This window comes from Myxocyprinus asiaticus, chromosome 24 (genome assembly GCF_019703515.2).
Source record: "Myxocyprinus asiaticus isolate MX2 ecotype Aquarium Trade chromosome 24, UBuf_Myxa_2, whole genome shotgun sequence".
Taxonomy (NCBI): Eukaryota; Metazoa; Chordata; class Actinopteri; order Cypriniformes; family Catostomidae; genus Myxocyprinus; species Myxocyprinus asiaticus.
In genome coordinates, this window is record NC_059367.1 from 39,292,114 (window position 1) to 39,313,683 (window position 21,570).

Here is a 21,570-nt window from a genome sequence, read left to right on the forward strand (position 1 = left end):
CTTTACCATCTTTTAAGTTAGTAACACAAATCACAAAAATTGTTATGTGATAACATTACAAGAGCCACAAAAAGATTGTTTGCGGGCCGGATGTTGAGTACCAGGGCTCTAGCAACTTAGAATTAAACTATCCATTTTTCGCTCCTGCGCCTTAAGAAACCCTCTTCCCATGTGAAATGAGCAACAGTGATGTTTGCTGTGCTCCGGTTCTCATATATGTGCTGTTGGTTTGCTGTTGTGTCCAATATAGTTTTTACAATAACTGCCCCATCCTTCAGTAACAGGCCCTTTGCAAAGCCTGAATTACATTTTGACAGGATCACAAAACGATCTGCGCTGAAATGTGCTGGACAAACTGTTAAGATCAAACATTTCTGTGATGTCACAGAAGTTGCAGAGGTTTTCAGTTCTGAAAATTACAGTGTTTTAATAGAACATTAAGCTCTTTTATCTCAAATAATCATGGATAATTTGATATGATATCCTCATGATGTGTGGTATGCTGTTTATTACCACAGACAAGTACTTTTGCACTTACATGAATTCTTCGTGTTTGTTATTTAAGCTATAATGTTGTAACTGTCTTTTTGAGATGGGTCATGTGTCACACAATGTAATGCCAGTGGGTGGAGTTTTCAGAACTTAGCCTGCTCAGCATGTAAACAATACTTTACTGATTATGTCACATACTTCACTTTTATGTCACATACTTTCTATGTCCCGTGTGATAGGTGTGATAGTTGCATTTTTTAATGTTTATTTCAAGAGCTGTCCTCTTGCCCATGAGACTTCCTTTCTAAATGTATTATTGCAACTGTGAAACTGAATCAAAGAGAATCAGGAAATCTGTATCAATACCCAGTAAACATTCTAATTTAAAAAATTACTATTTTACCCAATATTTGTATGTTATGTATGTTACTATGTATGTTATGCCAATTCAAGTATCACGTTGTTAATTGATCAGCATGCTAATGTAAAACTCTATTGGAATCAACTGTGAGCTAGAGCGTCTATGTAGAGCATCGCAAATCAGTCGCTTATGAGGTTGCATTTCAGTTAGGATGGTAACCTATTTATGGAGTTGACAGAGGCAGTCTAGGTTTTGGAGTTAAATAACAACCCAGGATATTTCTTTCAATTATGCCAGAAAATGCGAGTAGTTACAGAGAAATGCAGTGGTTCATAATTGAGATGTCTTATGATTAAAGGGTATGATAGAGTGCTGTTTGCATTTTTCTCACTTCTCTCTCTCACTTTCTTTCTGTAGGTATAGACCAGGGTCAGATGACATATGAGGGCCAACACTGGCATGCCTCTGAAGCATGTTTCTGCTGTGCCTGTTGTCAGCTCCCTCTGCTGGGCAGACCCTTCCTGCCACGCAGTGGGCTCATTTTCTGCTCTCGCTCCTGCTCGCTGGGTGAAGACCCAGATAATTCAGACTCCTGTGATTCTGCCCTACAGTGTAATTCTGCAACACATAAAACCACTCAAAATAAGCAGCATAGTTCCACACCCCGGCCACAGGGGGGAACCAATCCCACTGCTGTCAACTCTAAAGCCAGTTCTCGGAAGAATGCAGTCATAGCGACCAGTACAACAACAGTGAATGGGTGTAGTCATTTTCCACTGGAGAGCAGAGGTACAGTTGTTATTATGCATCCTTTGTTTTACTTTTATTTTTTATTTTTTTATTTTGCTTTACACAGCGTAGTCACTTAGTCATTAAAGAAATAGTTGACCAAAAATCATGTATTCAACCTCATGTCGTTTCAAACCCGTATGATGTTCTTTCTCCAGTGAAACACAAAAGAGAAACTTTGAAGAATGTTCACACTGCTCTTTTCCATACAATAAAAGAATATAATGACAGCCACTTTTTTCAATTCCAAAAAGGTAGTGCCATAAATGTAGGACGCTGTATTCCAAGACTTTTAAGATATACGATAGCTTTGTGTAGGGAACAGACCCAAATTTAAGTCCTTATTCACTGATAATCTTCCCCTCCACAACTCTAAAATCTCAGTTGCACTTCAAACTGCATATTCAACTTTGGCATGTCACTAGGGCTGTCATGATTATGAAATTTGGCTGATAATTAATTGTCATACAAATAATTGCGATTAACTATTTAATTGTCTGTTTTAGGGCTGATTATGATGATTAATTGTCATACAATTTGTCACTTTTTATGGTGTATGTGTGCTTTAATTTTCATATTTAACTTGGAATCTTATAACACAGTAGGAATATATGATTTCCTTTAAGGCTATCAAAACTTGGTAAATATTGCACTGGGGTAGAATGACATGACAAACATTTTTTTTAAAATATCAAAATATTACCAAATCCTTAAAATGTCTCTCTTTTTTTAGTCAATTTTATATTTACACTGTTGTTTTTGGAACCCACTCAACCTGAATATTGTATGATATGGTGTGGTATGATTTGGTATGGTATCGTAACATATATCATATCATACCATACCATGCAATAGTAATGTATTTCCTTACCAAATATTTCACTTTCACACATTATTTTAAGGCTTTCCGATTAAACTCACAAACACTTATTTTCCATTAAGGAAGACCTTTGAGATTATGTGTGTATTTGAAAATATGTTTACTCATCCTGTCATCTCCACAGAAATAGAGAAAGTGAGTGTCTCATAATGTAAACGTTAAATTAGAGATAAACCAGAGCGTGCTTATGATTAAATAATCACGATCAGACGATTATATGCATGTCACGATCAGCTACAAGACATGTGATAACCATTGCCATTTGGCATCAAACCTTTTATTTTTTGGTTTAGCTATTCCTGAAAACATAACATGATAAAAATCAAACAAATGTGGAAAATGTCTTTATCAAATGCATTTTATAACAGTGTTTGTTTGCATGCACTCAGAAGCTTTACAAATTCCTAATTTACTCCTTGATAATTTTGTAGGTGTTTACACCTCATTCACTGCCATACCAAAGGGTGAACCTCCACCGTATGGACAAAGACACTCCTATTCACCATCTCAGCTCTGTCCTGTAGCCAATGACAGGGCAGAATTACCGTGCAGGGACCAATCAAACATCAACATGCACCAAGTGAATAATAAGTCAGACAGTTCGTGCAGTGGTTTGGAGTTTACAGTGGAGCTGAATGGATATGCTGAATTTGGCCCATTCCCACCAAGCTGCACATCCAGGGGGACTTCCACAGCAAAGGATTGTGGGGACATCATCGAGAGCAGTTGTACAGGTATGCTTGATTTCACATAGCATGATCATTTGAATGAATAGTTAACCCAAAACTGAAGTTGTCTGCCTCATGCCGTTCCAGAACCGTATGACTTTCTTCCTTCCTTGGAACACAAAAGGTACATTTTTTTAAGTATATCCTGGCCATTTCTTTCCATATAATAAAAGTGAATGAGGACTGGGGCTGTCAAGCTACAAAATGACAAAAAAAAAAAAAACCCACCATAAAAGTATCATAAAAGTGATCCATGTGGTATATTCTAAATCTTATGAAGCCATATGATAGCTTTGTGTGAGGAACAGATCTAAATTTAATTGTTAATCTGTTGTTAAACTGATAATCATCCCTACAGAGAGCTGTTAACTGCTGCATCCGGATCATTGAATAAGTGAATTGAACTCATGAACTGGATCAGTCTGATTTGTGAACGAATCATTCAGACATATAGTGAACTGGATAAGCAGATTCATTGAAAAGATCTGACTCAAAAGATTGATTTTTTTCACAGATGACGCCTGATTTACACATGCTCCGTGAGTTGAACATGTGCAGCGCGTTTGTGTTTCAGTGCACATATTAAAAGATTACAGCCTTTACATTGCGAGCATGAGCTAATACAAAAGCTTTACAAAATAACTAAATAAATGAAAAAATAAATAAATAAACTGCAGGACTTTTGCATGTGTTGTGTATAGAATAGTCTTAACAACATTTACCAATCACGTTCAAGTACGCTAATAATTAAGTGCACGTGACTGCCCGCAGATGTCAAGATTTTCAGTAAATAATGACTTAAATATCAGTCTGTTCCTCACACAAATCCAACAAGTTCAGAAGGCTTGGAATATTGCGCTCAAGTCATATGGACCACTTTTATGATTCTTTTCTTGGCATTTAGGAGCTTGACTATGGAGGACCAAAGCACTCGACATGAAATTCTTAAATTAATAATAATAATAATAATAATAATAATAATAATAATAATACAATTAGTAAATGTACCAAAACATTTTTAAATAATTAAATAAACCAATAATTAAAATATACCCATTTATTTTGTAATAATCCATGAAAAAAAAAACACACCATTTTTTGTTTAAAACATTTTATAATATCCACTTTCAAAATCTTTCTTATTAGGCTGAATTTCCAAATGACACCTAGTGGACAAATTAAAGTCTGACGTCTCCAAAGTGCTTTTCATAATAAACGTAAATCAATAATATCTCAATAGTATCGTTTAAATAAATAAATAAATAAAAGAGAACGAATTTTAATGGAGTAGTAGTTTTTTGAAAGCGGATATTATGAAATGTTTTAAATGATAAATCCTGTTTTTTAATGGATTATTTAAAAATAAATGGGTACATTTTAATAATTGATTTATTTAATTATTCAAATATTTCAAAATAAATTGGTTCATTTAATTATTGGTTAAATTATTTTATTTTGAGTACTTTGGCCCTCCATACTTGACAACCCCAGTACTCATTCACTTTTATTATATGGAAAAAGTGGCTAGGATATTATTCAGAAATTCACCTTTTTGTGTTCCACAGAAGAAAGAAAGTCATACAGGCTTAAAATGACATGAGGGTGAGTAAATAATGACAGAATTTCAGTCTTGGTTGACCCATCCCTTTACAGCAATTAGTCACAAGATTTTGCAATGTTCTAAGCCATATTTTCCGGAACCATTTTTTCTCTTTTCTTCCTCCATCATAGAAATTCCCCCTCAACCTCCGCCTTCAGATGAATTTGACAATCTAGATGACTCCTTTCCACCCCCTCCATCCCCTGTTTTCTTCGAGCCATCTGATTCGCCGACCCCTTCAGTTTCCCCGCCTACTGTTACTGAAGCGGAAGACCCTCCCACCACACCTGTCCGCGGCAGCACGGCCCGGGTCAGCTTCAGAGAGCCAATCAGCTGCAGTTATTCAGTGGAAGAGGAAGAGTGGGAGGAGCAGGAGGAAGTAGGAGTGGAGAGAAAAGAGGGAGAGGAGGAGGAGCAGGAGGAAGATGAAGTTGAGGGCAGTTTGGGACACAGGTTGCGGATGTGCAGTGGAGTACCTTCACAAATGGACCTGTTGGGTAAGATCACACTGCTCCCTACTAAAATAATGTGAAGAAAATGTTTCATTCTGTGTTGTTTAAGAAATTAAACCTTTTGAATTTGATGCATAATTGAACAAATAGTTTTTTTAAATGATCACTAATTTATGTCAAGGTATCCTGTCATTGTAACCGGCTCCATCATTTTTCAGTCACTTCGACCCAGAAACATATTTTGTGCACTACAATATAAAACTTTATAACTTTATTTTTAAAAGAGCTGTCAATTTAACACGTGAATTTTGTGCGATTAATTATATTTAAAAAAATTACGTGTTAAAAAAATTAACCCAATTAATCATGCCTCCTGACCCATATGTAAATTCTGTAACAAAATAACATATTTTCCTACCATCTGAGCAATTCATTCTTGAACTAGGCCTACGTGTAACTTCGAGTTTTACGAACCACGTCAGCAGGGGGCAGTCATTGCACCTCGAAAAAACTCAAAAGCAGCTCAGCCACAGAATGAGGCTATGTCCACATTAATATATATATATGTGTAATATATACAGGTGCATCTCAATAAATTAGAATGTCGTGGAAAAGTTCATTTATTTCAGTAATTCAACTCAAATTGTGAAACTCGTGTATTAAATAAATTCATTGCACACAGACTGAAGTAGTTTAAGTCTTTGGTTCTTTTAATTGTGATGATTTTGGCTCACATTTAACAAAAACCCACCAATTCACTATCTCAAAAAATTTGAATACATCATAAGACCAATAAAAAAATTTTTTTAGTGAATTGTTGGCCTTCTGGAAAGTATGTTCATTTACTGTATATGTACTCAATACTTGGTAGGGGCTCCTTTTGCTTTAATTACTGCCTCAATTCGGCGTGGCATGGAGGTGATCAGTTTGTGGCACTGCTGAGGTGGTATGGAAGCCCAGGTTTCTTTGACAGTGGCCTTCAGCTCATCTGCATTTTTTGGTCTCTTGTTTCTCATTTTCCTCTTGACAATACCCCATAGATTCTCTATGGGGTTCAGGTCTGGTGAGTGTGCTGGCCAGTCAAGCACACCAACACCATGGTCATTTAACCAACTTTTGGTGCTTTTGGCAGTGTGGGCAGGTGCCAAATCCTGCTGGAAAATGAAATCAGCATCTTTAAAAAGCTGGTCAGCAGAAGGAAGCATGAAGTGCTCCAAATTGTCTTGGTAAACGGGTGCAGTGACTTGGAAAAACACAATGGACCAACACCAGCAGATGACATTGCACCCCAAATCATCACAGACTGTGGAAGCTTACCACTGGACTTCAAGCAACTTGGGCTATGAGCTTCTCCACCCTTCCTCCAGACTCTAGGACCTTGGTTTCCAAATGAAATACAAAACTTGCTCTCATCTGAAAAGAGGACTTTGGACCATTGGGCAACAGTCCAGTTCTTCTTCTCCTTAGCCCAGGTAAGACGCCTCTGATGTCGTCTGTGGTTCAGGAGTGGCTTAACAAGAGGAATACGACAACTGTAGCCAAATTCCTTGACACGTCTGTGTGTGGTGACTCTTGATGCCTTGACCCCAGCCTCAGTCCATTCCTTGTGAAGTTCACCCAAATTCTTGAATCGATTTTGCTTGACAATCCTCATAAGGCTGCGGTTCTCTCGGTTGGTTGTGCATCTTTTTCTTCCACACTTTTTCCTTCCACTCAACTTTCTGTTAACATGCTTGGATACAGCACTCTGTGGCAATGAATGTTTGTGGCTTACCCTCCTTGTGAAGGGTGTCAATGATTGTCTTCTGGACAACTGTCAGATCAGCAGTCTTCCCCATGATTGTGTAGCCTAGTGAACCAAACTGAGAGACCATTTTGAAGGCTCAGGAAACCTTTGCAGGTGTTTTGAGTTGATTAGCTGATTGGCATGTCACCATATTCTAATTTTTGAGATAGTGAATTGGTGGGTTTTTGTTAAATGTGAGCCAAAATCATCACAATTAAAAGAACCAAAGACTTAAACTACTTCGGTCTGTGTGCATTGAATTTATTTAATACACGAGTTTCACAATTTGAGTTGAATTACTGAAATAAATGAACTTTTCCACGACATTCTAATTTATTGAGATGCACCTGTATATATATAGGTGTTCTGTCGCCGAACAGCAATTCGAAGTAAACTTCCCGTCGCCTTTGAAGGAATGCAATGTGAAGATCAAACAAAGTAACATTTATCTTTAACAACTCTATCAAAGTGGATAGCAGGCACAACTATGCCGCTACAACATGGTCATCTTGATTGTTTTGAGTTGAAAGGATCAACACTACAACGCAAAGGTGGCATTTTCACATTTATCCACTTGGGAAAAATATGCATTTTCAAACTAAAATGTATTAGTGGGACATGGCCTGAAAGTCACTCACACAGGTTGCATTCTTGACAGCTGGACAAAGCACAACAGAATGCAAGGATCTTGAGATATGATTTTTAAAGTTTCAACTACTTTTAACTTGACACAGCGTCCTAAACAAGCGTTTTTTATGCTAAAAACCGTTGAGATGCTCCAAAAGCATCCATCTGACATATACACTATATTGCCAAAAGTATTCGCTCACCCATCCAAATAATTGAATTCAGGTGTTCCAATCACTTCCATGGCCACAGGTGTATAAAATGAAGCACCTAGGCATGCAGACTGCTTCTACAAACATTTGTGAAAGAACAGGCTGCTCTCAGGAGCTCAGTGAATTCCAGCATGGTACTGTGATAGGATGCCACCTGTGCAAAAAGTCCAGTCGTGAAATTTCCTCGCTACTAAATATTCCACAGTCAACTGTCAGTGGTATTATAACAAAGTGGAAGCGATTGGGAATGACAGCAACTCAGCCATGAAGTGGTAGGCCACGTAAAATGACAGAGCGGGGTCAGCGGATGCTGAGGCGCATAGTGCGCAGAGGTCGCCAACTTTCTGCAGAGTCAATCGATACAGACCTCCAAAGTTCATGTGGCCTTCAGATTAGCTCAAGAACAGTGCGTAGAGAGCTTCATAGAATGGGTTTCCATGGCCGAGCAGCTGCATCCAAGCCATACATCACCAAGTGCAATGCAAAGTGTCGGATGCAGTGGTGTAAAGCACGCCGCCACTGGACTCTAGAACAGTGGAGACGCGTTCTCTGGAGTGACGAATCATGCTTCTCCATCTGGCAATCTGATGGACGAGTCTGGGTTTGGCGGTTGCCAGGAGAACGGTACTTGTCTGACTGCATTGTGCCAACTGTGAAGTTTGGTGGAGGGGGGATTATGGTGTGGGGTTGTTTTTCAGGAGCTGGGCTTGGCCCCTTAGTTCCAGTGAAAGGAACTCTGAATGCTTCAGCATACCAAGAGATTTTGGACAATTCCATGCTCCCAACTTTGTGGGAACAGTTTGGGGATGGCCCCTTCCTGTTCCAACATGACTGCGCACCAGTGCACAAAGCAAGGTCCATAAAGACATGGATGAGCGAGTTTGGTGTGGAAGAACTTGACTGGCCTGCACAGAGTCCTGACCTCAACCAGATAGAGCACCTTTGGGATGAATTAGAGCGAAGACTGCGAGCCAGGCCTTCTCGTCCAACATCAGTGTCTGACCTCACGAATGCGCTTCTGGAAGAATGGTCAAAAATTCCCATAAACACACTCCTAAACCTTGTGGAAAGCCTTCCCAGAAGAGTTGAAACTGTTATAGCTGCAAAGGGTGGGCCGACATCATATTAAACCCTATGGATTAAGAATGGGATGTCACTTAAGTTCATATGCGTCTAAAGGCAGATGAGCGAATACTTTTGGCAATATCATGTATGTACATAGACAGAAAATATAATTAAAAATAGCTCAGACGAAACGCAAGATTGCGCAACACATTGACAAACTGAATTGCAAAATGGATTGCTGTCGACTGTAGGCTTATATTCAATTATATGGGAATTAAACAAACAACATATTGACTATATATTTATAGATAGTAATAAATAAATCATATTCTGTGTATATAAATATATATCAGGGTTTACTGGTAATAAGCATTTTTTGACCATTAAAATATCCTAATGTCCGCAATAAATTCAAGCATTGTTGGACACAATGTCCTGTGAAAATATAAGGACGATGCGTCAGCAACCCCTTTTATTAATGCCACAATTAATAACAGTGCTTCGCTGCCACGGAGGTTTAAACTTTCTCTAAGCTTGCGGAGTCCTAATCCGCGACTATCCCGCACACTAACATAAGCAGCCTGAGTTATTCCCGTCTTGCTTACCCACAGTGAAGCTTCTCACGATTCAGAATCGCATTAAAACTTTGCGTTGCTGTCTTCTGGGGAGAAGGACACCAGAATTATGTGAATCTCAAGTTGTAGAGAAACACTGGACACATTTGACTTCACTTTGGCAGCAAAACACTTAGTGCTATGAAAAACTGGACAAATTTTTTGCAAAAATAAAGAGCCATGGTAATCAGCCAAAAGAAATTATATGACATAACCTAACGATTTGTTATTTTAATATTTATTTATAAACAAAAAGATATGTGGCAAATTGGTGTTTAGTTTAGTTTTGCCCCCATGTTTTTTTAAATTAGATGCTAATTCCATGATGGACGTTTTTTTTTTTTATTATTATTATTATTTTTTAATGAAAATGCAGTTATAATGAACATATGTTTAATGTTCATTTGACTTGAATGTGCCATAAATTAGCCTGTATCTCATTATTATGCATAGTCCATCGTGTTTACATTGCAAAATAAACAACGAAATGAGATGACCGGATTGTTTCTAAACTGTCCAGCAAACTTTTTCAATCCCAGAAACGTTGGTCGGCACCAAAATTGCTTAGCGGAAACTCTGATATATACTGTATATATATATATATATATATATATATATATATATATATATATATATATATATATATATATATCTCACACACACACACACACACACACACACACACACACACACACACTGATCAGCCACAACATTAAAACCACCTGCCTAAAATTGTGTAGGTCCCCCTCGTGCCGCCAAAACAGCGCCAACCCGCATCTCAGAATAGCATTCTGAGATGCTATTTAACTCACCACAATTGTACAGAGCGGTTATCTGAGTTACCGTAGACTTAATCAGTTCTTACCAGTCTGGCCATTCTCTGTTGACCTCTCTCATCCACTCAAATTTCCGTCCACAGAACTGCCGCTCACTGGATGTTTTTTGTTTCTGTCATCATTCTGAGTAAATTCTAGAGACTGTTGTGTGTGAAAATACCAGGAGATCAGCAGTTGCAGAAATACTCAAACCAGCCCATCTGACAAAGTCTACGGTAACTTGGATAACCGCTCTGTACAATTGTGGTGAGAAGAATAGCATCTCAGAATGGGGATGTAGGAAATTTAGTAGTATAAATGTACACGGGATGGGTTAAAGTGCCCACGTACCCCCACCATTATATGTAGGAAACCGTATGTGAGCTAGGAATTAAATTAAACTGTCCTTATTCTACATCATTATTATGTATGGACATTTATAATGGAATTAGTCACGTTCGACAACCATTATAAGAATGATAAATGACAAATAACTAGATTATTTGTCTGAATAAAATTCTCCACCATTAAAATCGTAATACAACGTCTCGTTGTATACACTCACAATTTCTATTGTAAGGAATTAGCTTTAATAAGGGAATTATGATTAATTCACTGATTGGAGTGATATTATTCTCATGCCTTATTGAAAATAATATTATACATATTTAGGTATAGCTTTGAAGCGAAATCTTTTAAAAACAGGGATGATATTATTTATCAAAATATACCACAGTCAAATTATCTTTGAATACAAACAAACTTTATTGCTATTCTAAACATAAAACTAATCTAACACATACAACATGAAACAGGTTGGTGGGTAAAGTGACAGAATGTGAAATAAATGATCAATACAGAGAAAATGAACTTTATGGAGTCTGTTGACAGTGCCTTAAGAACCATTTATCCTTCTTTGAGTCTAAATCAATTTGCAGTCGGATTACCCAAAATATTTAAATAATACACCAGCACTTTGAGCAAAAGTCTGGAGATGTACTTGCGTGTCATTGCATTTCCTTGTGTTGCTTGGTTCTTTGGTGTTTGAAGAAAGTTCGTTCCGTCGATGTCTTGGACTCTGTTATGATCGTGGATAGTTATTGTCTGGATGGCTGATAATGTGGGCTTTGAAGCGAGGCCTTCCGCAAGGAAGACTCGCGACTCCCGTTGGGTGTGTGAACCGTAGAGCAGAGAGTGAGAGGCTTGCTCGGGACTTTTGTGTCCCGAGCTTTCCTTGGACTCTGCATGGCACAGAGGATTAGGAAGAAGCAAGAGAGCGGAAGAGAGGAGACCAAACGACGGTTCCAAGAGAATGTTGCAAGAGAGAAGGGCGTTCTTCCTGTTTTGGAAACATTTGAACTGAAATTGGCTGCATCCCAAAGGTGTATTTAGCCAATCAGAAGAGACTTTTCACAGTCACATGGTCGACTGGTCTGTCCTTTTCAAAGTTGATTTACGATCTTTTGTGTGAAGGATCCTTTCAACTCCCGCTCAAAAATGGTGCATGTTTACTCATGAATTTTTATATCTTGAAAACAGTGCAAGAGACATGACATCCGTTGTCATCAACATTCTCTATGTAAACAAGCAAGCATTTACATATTAAATGTGACATGCTTTCATGAATATTACACGTGTAAGTAACAAAACATGAAATTCCCTGGTTACAAATCATACTGGTTAATTCATTGGTTTTACAACTTGGATAATACATTACACGTTATGAGAAACCTGATTGTCGGGGTTTATTATCAGGTTAAGCCTTGAATAGTTAACATTCTTAGTAGAATAAGATGAATCATACAAGATTAAAGATTATAATCATCAATTTGTCAGTTATAAGTGATTACAAATCACTACACATATTTTAAAAGGTACATCAGGCTATAAGCATTAATTTGTCAGTTATAAAAGTGATCTCAGGTCATAAAGTCATTTTCAGGATAATCTAGCAAGGCTAGGATTTGTATACATTGTGGGTCCATGCGGTCTCTGCTGAGCTAAGAGAGAATGTCTTTGGAATGTGCAGATGGGGAGAGGAGGTGTCCCGGGGGAGGAACGAATGTCACTGTGTTAGGTCTATGTTGATTTCGGGCCTTGGGACTGTCTTCACGAGTCTCCGTTTCCTGATATGGCCGCAGATTTATGCATTAAGGTCACAAGGTGTTACTTGGCCATTTGGTCTTACAGAGGGTTTAAGTTTGTGGAACAAAGAAGGGTTTTCTTTATTGGTCAGCTCTGTCATTACAAATCCTAGTTTGAGATTAAGCAGGCATGGGAGAGACTGTCTTCTTCAGCAATTTAGGCGCCATGGATTTGTTTTTATGACTCTCTAATGGCTCGGTGGGTGATCTCTCTGATCTGTGGAATATGGTGTTGTGTTCATTTGATGGCTTTGTTCATGGATAATCCTACAGGGACCTACACAATATTAGGCAGGTGGTTTTATATATATATATATATATATATATATATATACACAGTCAAAGTCAGAAGTTTACATACACTTAGGTTGAAGTCATTAAAACTCATTATTTAACCACTCCACAGACTTAATATTAGCAAACTATTTCATTTAGGACATCTACTTTGTGCATGACATGAGTAATTTAATAATTCCAGTGGGTCAGAAATTTACATACACCAAGTTAACTGTGCCTTTAAACAAATTGGAAAATTCCAGAAAATGATGTCAAGCCTTTAGACAATTAGCTTCTGAGAGGTGTACTGAATTGGAGGTGTACCTCTGGATGTATTTTAAGGCCTACCTTCAAACTCCGTGCCTCTTTGCTTGACATCATGGGAAAATCAAAAGAAATCAGCCAAGATCTTTTAAGAAAAACTGTGGACCTCCACAAGTTTGGGTCATCCTTGAGAGCAATTTCCAAACACCTGAAGGTACCACATTCATCTGTACAAACAATAGTACGCAAGTATAAACACCATGGGAAAACACAGCCATCATACTGCTCAGGAAGCAGACGCATTCTTTCTCCTAGAGATGAACATGGTTTGGTGCGAAAAAGTGCAATCAATCCCAGAACAACAGTAAAGGACCTTGTGAAGATGCTGGAGGAAACAGGTAGACAAGTATCTATATCCACAGTAAAACGAGTTCTATATCGACATAACCTGAAAGGCTGCTCAGCAAAGAAGAAGCCACTGCTCCAAAATCGCCATAAAAAAGCCAGACTAAAGTTTGCAAGTGCACATGGGGACAAAGATCTTACTTTTTGGAGAAATGTCCTCTGGTCTGATGAAACAAAATTTGAACTGTTTGGCCATAATGACCATTGTTATGTTTGGAGGAAAAAGGGTGAGGTTTGCAAGCCGAAGATCACCATCCTAACCATGAATCATGGGGGTGACAGCATCATGTTGTGGAGGTGCTTTGATGCAGGAGGGACTGGTGCACTTCACAAAATAGATGGCATCATGAGGAAGATTATGTGGATATACTGAAGCAACATCTCAAGACATCAGCCAGGAAGTTAAAGCTCGGTCGCAAATGGGTCTTCCAAATGGACAATGACCCCTAGCATACCTCCAAAGTTGTGGCAAAATGGCTTAAGGACAACAAAGTCAAGGTACTGGAGTGGCCATCACAAAGTCCTGACCTCAATCCGATAGAAAATTTATGGGCAGAACTGAAAAAGCGTGTGCGAGCAAGGGGGCCTACAAACCTGACTCAATTACACCAGTTCTGTCTGGAGGAATGGGCAACTTTCCAGCAACTTATTGTGAGAAGCTTGTGGAAGGCTACCCAAAACGTTTGACCCAATTAAACAATTTAAAGGCAATGCTACCAAATACTAACAAAGTGTATGTAAACATCTGATCCACTGGGAATGTGATTAAAGAAATAAAAGCTGAAATAATTCTCTCTGCTGTTATTTCACATTCTTAAAATAAAGTAGTGATCCTAACTGACCTAAGACAGTGAATGTTTTCTACCATTAAATGTCATAAACTGAGTTTAAATGTATTTGGCTATGGTGTATGTAAACTTCTGACTTCAACTGTATATATATATATATATATATATATATATATATATATATATATATATATATATATATATATATATTATCATCATTAATTGTTTATATTGAATTCTCCTTATTGATATATGCAATTCTGATAAATTCAATAAATTAATTGGCATGTCAAATAATTGATTAACAGCCCTAATTTTTAAGTGTATTATTTGTATGGCTAAACAATGTCAGTCTGATGTCACAGAAAACACATTTGAGGCATGTCTTAAAACCAGGTGTAAACAGAATCTATGATTCTATTCCCTGAATATGGCTTGGGTTCCTATTCAGTGTAAGTCTGTGAGAATTTGTTTATTTATTTGTGCTTATTTTATCATCCACTAGGTAAAAATCAAAAGTCTGATCCCTTAGAAAAGTATTAGTGATGCTTGCCGTAGTAAACGGCACTAAAAATGTCCTGAGATTTCAATGCAGTCCAGGGGAGTATTCAGCTTTCTGTGCCTCTAAGCGCCCCCTGGAGGAAGATAACATGTGGTCACCCAACTTCTTTGTTTGAACAAAATAAGTCACCTAGCAGAGAGATTGGTCTCCTTTCAGCCTCTCAGGAAATAACAAGTATAATGAGTTTAAAGAGCAAACTTTATCTGCTAGTAATGATTCAGGTATACATTACTGTAGAAGAGACACCTTTGTCTAACATCATTGCCAAGAGACTGTTGACCTAAAATCTTATATTTTATATAACCATGTATTAATGCCTATTTTGGGTATTTCAGTGAATTAAATAGTTTACAAATGAAAGGTAATTTCTCATTTTAAATATTTCTCTTTTCATTTGGAACTTTGCAAAGCAAAAGATAATACGATAACACTTAACAATAAGATTGTATTCGTTAACATTAGTTAACATGAGCTAAGAATGAACAATACTTTTACAGCATTTATCAATATTGGTTAATGTTATTTTCAACATATACAAATCCATTTTTAAAACGTAAAGTTGTATACGTTAAAACTAGTTGATGCATTACGAACTAACAATGAACAATTGTATTTTCATAAATTAACATTAACCATTATTAATAAATGCTTCACTAAATTTAACTAAAATTCTTCACATGTTGTATACCATCATACCGTCCAGCCCTATTCCTGCTGCTAATTTCCCATTGTTTCATTACAATTTACAGAAATGTTCAGGGGTATTGAGGCCAGATTGAAACCAAGGAGCAAAAACTGGAAATTCAAGATGTTTATCATGATTGCTTGAGGCAAACTGATCATATTAAAGGAATAGATCATCCAAAAATAAAAAAATCTTTAATCATTTATTCACCCTCATGTTGATCCTAGGGATGGGCATTCATCAATAATTTGGTATTCGTTACTCGAATATTCTATTATTTAAATGAAGGTAATTAATGAGCAAGAGATGTTGTAAAATAATTTCTTTAGTCATAAAGGTTGCATCACCATTTAAAAAAACAAGCTTCTAATTACATCCAAAACAAGCTTATATTACGTCCTGTGTTTGTTTTGTTTTTTTTTTGGTTGAAAACATTTAAACAAGCAATGCATGAAAACAAAAAATTACAGAATGAAAGCATTTAAGCTCATGCAAAGTGAAGAAACAGAAACTGCTAATAAAGTAGACTGATGCAATTAATGTACAGGACGACTCGGCATATGATAGTTGTTTATATTGTATCTCATTTCATGTTTTTGTTGAGAAAAACAAGCAAATCTACATGCTCAGTAAACTACTTATTTATACACACCAGTTTAAATGATGGAATGTCCCTCTGCTAGCAAAGTCTTTTTCGGCTGCCATGTTTGTTGTTTACAGAAGCGTCGCGGGGATTACATTGCAACGGGGACGCTGCTTTCTGACGAGTTGCACATATACGGGAGTAAAGAGTACACCGCTTATACAGTACATTTAAACAGGAACCCACATTCTGGCATGCTTTTTGGTGTCCATCTAAACGTACTGACAGAACGGTGATCAAATGTGATCAACTTGTGTCCACATTTAACAGCGCCACCTAGTGCATTCTGTTACAACTGTGAGTTTTAGTTTGTGTGTTCAGGATTTAACATGCGTCTCACTGCATATATAGCCAGCAAAGCAAAACTTTTTCAAATACTTATTGCAAAACGAATACTCGAGTATTCGACTACTCGTGCACATCCCTAGTTGATCCAAACCGTATGACTTTATTTCTTCCATGGAACGCAAAATGAGATGTTGGGCAGTATGTTTAGTTTCAATCGATTCATTTTCATTTCACCTTTTTCTCCATACAATGAAAGTGAATGGTGACTGAGGCTGTCATTCTGCCTAACATCTCACCTAACAAGTCATACAGGTTTGGAACAACATGAGGGTGAGTAAATGACAGAATTTTTATTTTTGGGCAAACTTTCCCTTTAAATTAAATGAAAATCTCCCTCAATCATGTTTCCTTTCAGATGGATCGTACCACCGTGGTTTCCGGCGGGGCCACCTTGCCACAGAGAAGCGCTTGCGGCGTTCCAGAGGCTCGCGGAGAGACAGACCTCGTCTGGACACCCTGGACTACTGGGATGGTGACCATAGGTGTCGCTCCAACAGCATCCTGGACGGCAGCAGGAATGGCAATCTGAAACTGCACTTCACCCGCTACAGACACGAAGAATCCTGCTCAACCTGCTCCTCTTCCTCAGACTCAGAGGAGGAAGGCTTTTTCTTGGGCCAGCGTATTCCTTTGCCACCGCAGCTGACGTGTGGTGAGAGGGTGGGGGAAGGACAGAGAGAGAAAGAGGACAAGGAGAAGAGACAAACAGGAAGTTTTAGGAGGAAAAGGACACAGAGTCTCAGTAGAGGAGACAAGGATAAGAACTGCATACTGTCCTGAGACAAAGAGAATGAGGCTGTGTTCAGAATAGTATACTACCATACTACTCTTATTATTGTTGCAGTATAACGTGTGTATACCAGGGCTCAAGAGTCAGAAATTGTTCTGCTTGCCCAGCCACAAAAAAGTATGCATTTGATTTTTAGAAATGTATTTTATATATCCTATTAAATGTCAAGATGATAACCAAATTTCAAGACATTTTTACACAATATTGGATTAAAACGCGAAATAAACCGTCTTTATTTCCCAAGATAATAACCACTAAAATGGATGCCATTTGCTGAATTAACATGAAACGTGATGAAGTTATGCGACAAACATAGTGAGTTCTTGTGACAACAATATAGTATGCTGCTGTTTGAAATTTTTATCATGGAAAAATGTCTACTTTTTAAAAATAATAGGTACTTAAGCAGTATTCAGTAACAGTGATTGATGTAATCCAATCACAAAGTAATTTGCTATCATTTAAAGTAGAAAAGTAGTGTAATGTTTTACATTTTACATTCTTGTAATCAGATTACAGTTTCTGACTTTCAATTAAAGTAATTGCTTTAAGTACATTACTTGGGTTAAACATGTTTCTAAAATAATATTATGTATAATACATTTAAAACATGAATTAATATGTCCATATGTACGTCTGTTTACGTTAAGGAAAAATAGACCTTTTTTTGAATTTGTTGAGCAGAACAAAAAACCTCTTCAATGAAAAGTATTTTTGAAAGTAACTTAAAAGTGAACTAATTAGTAATGTGATTTCAGTCATGACAACTCTCTGAAAGAATTGGCATGTTAATGTGTGTATGACATATTGGTAGGGTAGTGGTCTTGGCAGACTAGATCTGCTGATGCTGCTGCTTCTACAGCAGAGCAAGTATGGAGACTTGCTACTGCTAGAACTTACACAGACATACTAGAACATATGACATACAATCCCCGTATAGCAGCACTAGACCCGTGGAGCTGGGGTGGAGGTGGGTTTCAGAAAAAAAACTCATGCAGTACGCTGCAGAGAAACCAGCTTATCTTCAAAACTGAGCTATTTAAATGTTAGACAAAGAGAGAGAAGCAAGTTGATTGGTTAGCAGATTACAAGTCAAAGGACCAATCAGCTTACACCATATGAGCCTACTGGCTTAACATGTCACATGTGAGTGAGCCAAATGGCTAACAGATAACAAGCTTGCGCCACATTTTGCGAGTTGCATGGCTGAACTTTTTTGATTAAGTAACTGGTAAAGTAATCATCAATTTTAGAAAAGTAATTAGTAATTTGCATTACAGTTACTTGTTTTGAGGTATTTACCCAACACTGTTCAGTAAGTAGTAAGCAGCATTCTGTTCTGAACATATGACACAGAAAATGCAAGAATAACTCTAAAAAATGTTAGTGATTTTTTCTTGTGTAGGATTTTAAAAGACCTTGTCGTGAACTTATATCACATTACAAGATCTATCAACCCTGTTCAATAAACTCAACCAAATCAAGAAACTGCTTTGTCATGAACAAAGATCACATTATCTGACAGTCTGTGCAACTGTGTACCAATATTTATTTATTTTTTTACAGATGATAACATATATTCATCCAATAAGTAGTTACTTAAAGGTGCCTAGTCAAATATACTGGCATTATTTGATCTGACAGGGCTGAGGAACATTTCTAAATCAAATTGGGCTTGGAAAAAGTACAAGACAGCTTCCAATTTTCTGTAAAAGTACTCCATTATCTACTGTATATTGAATATATTTCATTTTACATTTCTTTAGAGCTAAGTAAGAGACTCTATGCTATGTTGCGAATCGAATACTAGCATAGTATAATACAGTGCAGTAAACAATGCATGCTGCCGATATTTGTATGTATTTTTTAAACATTATGTGAAACACTGCCAGAGACTGTTTAGCCCCGAGATGAAGCACGTATATTAAAATGAATGGGAGAAAATTAAGAAAAATTTGTAGAAAAAGAAGTCCCGCCTTACAGGTAAAAGAGCCAATCACCTTTCAGATACAGACCTCGTATGTCATATAACTCAAAAACGTGAATTTCCAATTCAAGTAGGCTATCCATGGAAAATAGCTGCCAGGGAGCGTCCCCAAGATGGCCGCCGTGTGCACTGACTTGCCTTGAAAGGGACTTTGGCAGTATGCATTATGTAACGATAAACATTTTGCACAATAGTATGCTACATTGTTTGGGTCACATGAACTCACTAGATTGAACGATTCATTGAGTAAGTGGTGTCCAGATCTAGGAAATGAAAGCAGGTTTTTTTTTATTTTTGTGTATCCATACTATATACTGAAGAATGTAGTATGGTAGTATGCTATTCCAAACAACCCTGTGTCTAGGTGAAAGGTAATTCCAATAATTCTATAAAACCAGAGATTATCTGATTTTAAAAGATTCTTTTAAAATTACAGAAATGAGTGTTGTTGAGGTGCTTCAATAAAGGTTACATCTAATCCCATAGTATCTAAAATCAACTTCTTAAAATGGCTACTTGTGATCAGTTGTAGCTTGTTTGACTAGTTTTGAAAGGGTTGTGTAATTTGCACTTTAACTAAGTGTAACTAAGTGAAACTTATTGAAATGTAAACACAATGTTATTGGGTTGCTGCATTTGAGCATGCATTGTCATAAATGTTGTTTGAGAAACATAAGTCAACCAACAGAATGTTCCATAATGTTTTCATGGTATTTCTAACATACAGAATAGCATACATGAGGCTATTGCGGGCTGTATATTAATTAAAACATGACAAAATGTACTCTTTCTCTCTTCATGAGCTGTATGATATGTAAATATTTACATTTCAAACCTGTAAAACGAGAATTTTAATACAGACATATGGCTTTCTCTTTGTGTTTTATGAATGAAATGGTGATTGTTTTATATTCTCATGAAGATTCTTGCTTTCAGCTGTGACTATAATTTTTAGGACGTTTTTCCTTTATTGGAGGAAAAAATAAAATACACTTATACCTATGTATGATGGACATATATATTTTAATATCTATCTGTGTGTGTGTGTGTGTGTGTGTGTATACAGAATATATATATATATATATATATATATATATATATATATATATATATATATTTATATATTTAAAATGAATGCATGTCAACACCCAAAACAGCTACTTTTACTGTATTACAAAAAGGATCATAAGGTATATGTATCCTCTTTTTATATATAAATATACAGTGTGTGTGTGTGTGTGTGTGTATATATATATATATATATATATATATATATATATATATATATATATATATATATATATATACACACACACACTGTATATATACAGGTGCATCTCAATAAATTAGAATGTCGTGGAAAAGTTCATTTATTTCAGTAATTCAACTCAAATTGTGAAACTCGTGTATTAAATAAATTCAGTGCACACAGACTGAAGTAGTTTAAGTCTTTGGTTCTTTTTAATTGTGATGATTTTGGCTCACATTTAACAAAAACCCACCAATTCACTATCTCAAAAAATTAGAATATGGTGACATGCCAATCAGCTAATCAACTCAAAACACCCGCAAAGGTTTCCTGAGCCTTCAAAATGGTCTCTCAGTTTGGTTCACTAGGCTACACAATCTGCTGATCTGACAGTTGGCCAGAAGACAATCATTGACACCCTTCACAAGGAGGGTAAGCCACAAACATTCATTGCCAAAGAAGCTGGCTGTTCACAGAGTGCTGTATCCAAGCATGTTAACAGAAAGTTGAGTGGAAGGAAAAAGTGTGGAAGAAAAAGATGCACAACCAACCGAGTGAACCGCAGCCTTATGAGGATTGTCAAGGAATGGACTGAGGCTGGGGTCAAGGCATCAAGAGCCACCACACACAGACGTGTCAAGGAATTTGGCTACAGTTGTCGTATTCCTCTTGTTAAGCCACTCCCGAACCACAGACAACGTCAGAGGCGTCTTACCTGGGCTAAGGAGAAGAAGAACTGGACTGTTGCCCAGTGGTCCAAAGTCCTATTTTCAGATGAGAGCAAGTTTTGTATTTCATTTGGAAACCAAGGTCCTAGAGTCTGGAGGAAGGGTGGAGAAGCTCATAACCCAAGTTGCTTGAAGTCCAGTGTTAAGTTTCCACAGTCTGTGATGATTTGGGGTGCAATGTCATCTGCTGGTGTTGGTCCATTGTGTTTTTTGAAAACCAAAGTCACTGCACCCGTTTACCAAGAAAGTTTGGAGCACTTCATGCTTCCTTCTGCTGACC

General features: G+C 37.1%; 1 protein-coding gene across 2 annotated transcripts in view; it reads left to right on the forward strand.

Annotated features, from left to right (window-relative positions):
* LOC127415113 (prickle planar cell polarity protein 3-B-like) overlaps positions 1-20,315 on the forward strand; it is a 90,197-nt gene extending 69,882 nt beyond the window's left edge. For both annotated transcript variants that reach the window (XM_051653674.1, XM_051653675.1), the window contains exons 8-11: positions 1,271-1,642; positions 2,954-3,256; positions 4,982-5,347; positions 16,892-20,315. In XM_051653674.1, coding sequence (XP_051509634.1) covers positions 1,271-1,642; positions 2,954-3,256; positions 4,982-5,347; positions 16,892-17,316 — 1,466 coding nt within the window. In that variant the 3' untranslated portion in view covers positions 17,317-20,315. The remainder of the gene's footprint in view (positions 1-1,270; positions 1,643-2,953; positions 3,257-4,981; positions 5,348-16,891) is intronic.
* The last annotated feature ends 1,255 nt before the right edge of the window (positions 20,316-21,570 follow it).